This window comes from Mesitornis unicolor, unplaced genomic scaffold (assembly GCF_000695765.1).
Source record: "Mesitornis unicolor isolate BGI_N332 unplaced genomic scaffold, ASM69576v1 scaffold8491, whole genome shotgun sequence".
NCBI classification, from domain to species: Eukaryota; Metazoa; Chordata; class Aves; order Mesitornithiformes; family Mesitornithidae; genus Mesitornis; species Mesitornis unicolor.
In genome coordinates this window covers 116,917-123,387 of record NW_010164415.1, presented here as the reverse complement: position 1 = coordinate 123,387, position 6,471 = coordinate 116,917, and the positions used below count along the sequence as shown (strand labels likewise).

The following is a 6,471-nucleotide window of genomic DNA, read 5'->3' as shown; positions in this document are numbered from 1 at the left end:
CTGCTTGCAAGGGAAAATACTGCAGTATCTTTCCACTGTGGAGCAGATTATCTTAAATACCTGCTGATGATAACTGACATAGCAGCATTTAAAATTCTTCCATGAATTTATGGAAGAAGAGTGTTTAAATTATATTACCAAGATTTGCAGTAGATGCAAATGCCATCTTCCTTTTGGTACTGTGAGGAGGTAGTACTTGGAAGAATTAAGCTACTTGTCGAAACAAAACCAAAGCTTAAGAAACCAGCAGAGAGGACCTGAGCCCATATAAAAAGAAGTCAAGTCCAAGGAGCATTCAAGGACAAACCCAAATGCTGCTGTGGAGAGGAAGAGGATAAAAAAACCCCAGCGTGGCTGATTGTACTGTCAACAGATGAGTACTTTACTGTCAGTACTATTTTGTTGTCACCAGTGAACGTAGCTTATTTTGATCGGTTTGAAAAGAAGCCGTTCTTCCTTTCCTTCCAGCCTTCATCTGGCACTAACAAATCATGTGCTTAACCTTTGTCTCTTTGCTGATAAAGTCATCAAGAAGGAAGATCTCGCATATGAGACAAGAAGACATGCAAATTAAGACGCAATGAGATGTACTTTACACCATATGCTCTTGAGCTAGAATAAGGAGAAGTGGAACAGAGATCTTACTATTTATTCTCTTGCTTTTCTTCCGAAGTAAAAGGAGGAAAGTATGTTGTTAGTTCTTCTTAAAAGGATTCTTGTTGTCTTGTACATCCTGAAGCCTTGCTGGGATTTTGTTCTCTTATCAGTTGGCTTCTGTTTCTCAAGACCTCAGAGTCTGACCAATCAAGCGGTGACACTGCCCCATGTACTCTGGACCTGACATGTCAGGAGCTGACAATACACACTTCATTAGAACTGTGCAAGACTTGATTGTCTTATTCCCCTCCTTCCTGCCCTGCCATTCACAAAATGTAGCAAATGGTTCAGAAGGAAGAAAATACAAAGGAGGAAATAACTCTCTTCTGTATTAGATGAAACTCTGCTGCTATATATCTTTATACGTAAGAAAAAAAAATGCCTGGTTTGGGTTAAAGTCCTCTTATTACTTCTTTTACAGGATGTATAAAGCCATTGATGTTGAATTTCTAGCAAGCACCAAGCTGAATGCAGTCTGAGTAATAATCCATATTAACTTGGTTTTAATTGTTTCTACAGAAGAAAAATGCATGTTATACTATGCATCTAAGTTACTAATATATACTAATATATTACTACTGTATCTTATTGCATTGAATCCAGAAGCTATATAGCATATATTTGAGGATTATAATAGGTATGATTTAAATTGAGAATTGCAAACAAAAGTGTGTGTAAACATGAGCACATCAGCAGAAATCTGTCTGAAGTATACAAGAGTCAGTAAGATCACAAGTTTGGGTTACAGATCAGCCAATAAATAGAGAACTCCACAAAGGTGCCAGTGCCCACATAGGCACCTACAGCTGATTGAGACGTTGCATTCTCCTGGTTACATGAAATGTGACCAGTTATTTATGGCAAGATATTTGACAGTATTTACTAGGATTTATAAGTAAAAATCATGGGTTTGGTGTCCAAACATGAGTCCCTCCTAGACTGACTTGTATTAAAACAAAGTCAATCCTCCCTGCATCTAACCAACCACCAGCACAAAAAAATGAGGCTGGCAAGTAACAGTTTATAAATCTGATTGAAAGGCTTCCTCAAGGCTAGAAATTTGGTGCCTGAGTACAAATTCTAAATTTCCTGAACTTTAAGGGCTTTCCCAATGTTAAGACTTTAAAGGAAATTCTTCATATTTGTATTTTTATAATGGCAATATGTGCATGGCTTTCTAAGGTGAATAATGATCTGAATTTCAGTCAGCTATGAACATAGTCTTAGATATAATTTTTAAATGTGCATCACATGCACTAATCCCCGAATTGTGCGTATGAGCATATATGTATATATGCGGAGACACTGCACACACATGTTAGGTATTGTAGCTTGCCTCACGTGGAGCCAATCGAGAAATCTAAACAAGTACACCCTGACAATAGGTACATACCAATCTATTCTTACTGTGTTTTTCAGAATCAGATTCTGAAAGTCTGTGTTACTCACACTGTTTGCTCAGAGTCACCGGAGTCTTTGCTGAGGTGTCATGAACTTGTAATGATCATTTTTCACTTTAGCCTTACTGATTCCACCTGTAAATAAAAGGCGTTGATACGCAGTTGCCATATTTAAGGTCCCATCAGTTCTATATGTTTTGGGTTTTTTCAGAAGACAGTTGTTAACAGGCCACTACTTAAGCAAATATTTAAGTGTATGCTGTAGTCTAATATCCTGATTGTCCACTGAATCCTATATTACTAATGCACATTTATGCATCAAACACATGCTTGAAACATATTGCTGGATCAAAGTTATGCTAAGGTATATAAATCTATTTCTAATAAATACCTCAGAGTTCAGTCTACCAGCAACTACATAGGATCTCTCTATAGGCTGTTAATAGAACAGTCGTGTCAACAACCTTATAAAATTATTTTCCTTTACCAGTGTGCCTTAAATAGAGAGATATTTTACATTTTCTAACAAAAAACAACAATACAAAAATTAAGCATCCATTTCCTATCATATTTTATCATCATACCTAGTGAAATCACTTTGAAAAACAACCTGTTTACTAAATGGTTAATAATGTATGAGAGAGAAATTATAAGCTTGTAGACACAGGCTGGTCTTAGTTTAAAAAAAAAAAAGAAAAAAGATTTGTCTCATTTGCTTTCCAAACATTTGTGATGCCTGCTTGACTGACCCTCAGTCACAGCTGTGAAAACAACAGACTTTTAAGCTGCTGAACAGATAATGGGAGGAGAAAGTAACACATCATATGTAAAATGGGAATAAACAATGACACGATGAGATTGCCTCCCCTTCCTCCCAGGGCAGCTTCTGGTGTTCTTTCTCTGGTGAACAGTGTGAAGATTGCCATGCTTTTTCTCCTGATGAGGATTTGGTTTGGATTCAGTTAGACAGATGGCAAATGGCCAAGGAAAATGTATAATTTGGTGGCTAAAGTACTGCACATGGAATAACAGATTCAGTTCAGTTGCGTTTCTGTGCCACACAATAGTCTCAGCGTAGCTCCTACTGGATAGCAGCTGATACCGCAAAACCACCACACTTTATGAAATTCAGCACATTGTGGAAAATTGTAATTAGCTGATGAGGGGAGACCACAGGCTAAAATAACAAAGATGAAATGAGCGCTCAGCTGGGTGTTTCATTTAATGTACAACTTAGTTATATTGGTGAAACAGCAAAGTTTCCCTTGTAGGAGGCAATATTGTACTAAATCTGAATAGAAGTGTCCACTAGCCCCTCAACCCCCCCAAAACAGAAACAGTCACTTTTCTGGGAAAAATAAAAATAAATCCAATTGTCTATTTGGAATTAGAAGCCAAAAGAACTATTACACACATTCATACTATTGAAGTGCAGTAATAGACAATCCATGCTGGCACTTTTAAACCTGCTTTTCTCAAAACGGATCCAGTATTTGCATGCTTGGTAAAGTTGCCTTGCCCCATCTGCTTGGGGGAATGTAGGTGGGCAGGGATAACAGGCTTGAGATAACCTCCCAGCCATTATTTTTCAAGTGAATGGATTAGAAGGAAATCCATTCTGTAACTGGTATAAAGAGGCTCAGCTTGACCTCCAAGAGACAACCAGCGGTGGATAGATGAGGTGGTCAAGTAAACTTGGCTCTCCCAGGTATACCAATATTTGAGTGGGCCAGCCTTAAGCTCTTTCTTGAAAAGAGCTGCAAGGCAGCAAAAGGTAGGTTAGATGCCAGAACTCTTTCAGTCTCACAAATCACAGAATCTTAGGAGTTGGAAGGGACCTCAAAAGATCATCCAGTCCAACCCCCCTGCCAGCGCAGGATCACCTAAACTAGGTCACACAGGAACACGTCCAGGCAGGTTTTGAATGTCTCCAGAGAAGGAGACTCCACAACCTCTCTGAGCAGCCTGGTCCCGTGCTCTATCACCCTTACAGTAAAAAAGTTTTTCCTTATGTTCAGGTTGAACCTCCTGTGCTCCAGCTTGCTCCCATTGCCCCTTGTCCTGTCATTGGCTGTCACTGAGAAGAGCCTGGCTCCTTCCTCCTGACACTTGCCCTTTACAAACTTATAAACATGAATGAGATAGAATGAAATCTTCTAGCATTTTGAAATGCGTTATCACTCAGGTATAAAATAAGGTTTTGATTTCCACCAGAATACACATGTTACTTGAAAAATGTCTCATGCTTGGCATATTGGTTGAGAGCCTGAGTGGAAATGAATGAAATCTCAGACAATGGAAAATCGGCCAACATGCAATAATTTTTAGTAGGGTTTTGTGAACTAAACATTTGTTAAGTGCTAAGGATAAAGAACTTCCCAATATTAAAAGGAAACAAAGAAGTCGCCTCAAGATTTATCTGTCTTAAGTTCCTCAACAAAGTTTTGGTTTTGATTAATAAATGTGAGCATTTTTAATTTTAGAACTCAGTTACCTTATGGGTGGCCTATGACAAGTTTTTTGTATTGATCAAGTGTGAATAACAGTTTTATGTGATAGTTCCCACTTCTGAGCTCTTGATGGGAATTTTTGTAGAAGTGTATGGTTAGATGGAAAGAGTTCTGCAAACATAGAAGCTTTAACTAGGTATTTCTTTTCAAACTCACTTCTTGGTGTACTTTAGGAATGCCCTGCTTTAGAACAGTCTTTGACTATTAATAGGGTTTTTTATGGGATCTATGGGAGAGACTATTTTGCCTCCAGTCCTTATAAATATTGTGAGAGGACCCACTCGACTGCTAAAGGCAGAAAAACTGACTTCTTGGCTGGATGCCGATTTTAAACTAAAGCACAGTCATTTAACTTGATGTCTGCATTATATTCATCTGCTTATTGTGGAGTCAGTTAGTTACTTTTTCAAAAATCATAAAGGGCCTTGTTTTCAAGGGTGGAACATGCAAAAAGGACTGGAAATGTTCACTTTCTCGAAAATCGGGCCTTTTCAGTTTGTGCCTTAGGGCCTTTACCTGTAAAATTAGGTTGTAATGTTTGCTCCCTTCTGCAAAAAGCTTTGAGATTCATATGTGAAAAGCACAATGTCAGTAGTTGGGCATGGTAGTTAGGAAGTTGAGCACGAGAGCAGGTAGTTCATGCATTGCTTAAAAATGAAAGAAGTGCAAATGTGAAGAATCCCTTGCAGGCCAAGTTGGATGCAGGTCTGAAAAAGCCAGAGGGAGGTTATAAACTTCCATCGTTCTTCCTAAGAACACAAAACAAATTTAACCATTTTCTTCCCAGCCTCACAGTGCTGCTCTTCAGTGTGGTCAAACTGAGGTACTGTGGCTCTCTTGATTCTCCTGTAAAATTGATTCATTTCACTGTTCATCTTATGTGGTTTCTGTTTTCTTTTTGCCTTTAGAATTACCGATAGAGGCTGATCAACATGAAGATGGAAAGAAGGAGTGCTACTACAATCTGAACGATGCTAATTTCTGTGACAATGTGCTTACGTCCAACGTAACCAAACAAGAATGCTGCTGTACCTTGGGTGCTGGCTGGGGTGACAACTGTGAAATCTTCCCTTGTCCTGTCTTTGGAACTGGTGAGGGGAGGCCCTCTGTCCCTTTGCAAACTTTCAAAGCATTGTGTTTATGTTAACAGTAATCTGCTTTGCCTTCAGAGAGGGCTTGCCCATTAAATCCCATATTCTGTAGTGTTTAGTCATGACTTGTCCATGGGAGACTTCCCTGGAGGAAAAGTTAATAGGAATAATTCATACCCGGTATAAATCCATTGGCTTCACTGCAGTTACCCTAGGGATAAAAACAGCCTGTTACTGAACAGATTTATCTCCCAACTGGTTTTAAACAAAGAGAGATTCTCACAGAAGCTTTTTCCAGATGCTAAGGTAACATGTTAGGATTTTCCCACAAGTTGGAAAACAAAGGTAAGCATTACAGTGGTTTTGAGTCTGCAGCTATTCTTTGTAACATTGTTTCCACAGCACTATGAATTACTGATATATATTATGACATTAGTTTTACATTTTGCTACTTACTGAACAATTCAGTTAATCATGTTGTCTGCAGACTGTTGTTTAACCTCTAAATGTTAAATTAAAAAAACATAGCTGTATGATATTTGTCACAAATATTGAAAACAGAACTTGAAACATAAACAGCGATGGCTGAAATTCAGAATCCAGCTGGAAAAAATCACGTAAGAGAGAACATGTGTAAACTTTGTGAGATTAAACACTAAAGATTACATTTCACACAAATGTATCATCATGTTTAATTCCTGTTTTAACTATACTTTAGAATCAGTGAAACTGAAATGAAATACATTACATAAAGAGCCTCTCTGCTTGGATAGGTTTATTTGATTCTGTGTAGTCTTCAAGACACTTTAAATA

General features: G+C 38.2%; 1 protein-coding gene across 1 annotated transcript in view; it reads left to right on the top strand.

The window, feature by feature from the left end:
- Positions 1-6,471, top strand: part of LTBP1 (latent transforming growth factor beta binding protein 1) — a gene marked incomplete at its 5' end in the record, with an annotated part of 57,270 nt that overhangs the window by 29,429 nt on the left and 21,370 nt on the right. Inside the window, one exon of the mRNA XM_010194313.1 lies at positions 5,476-5,658. Coding sequence (XP_010192615.1) covers positions 5,476-5,658 — 183 coding nt within the window. The remainder of the gene's footprint in view (positions 1-5,475; positions 5,659-6,471) is intronic.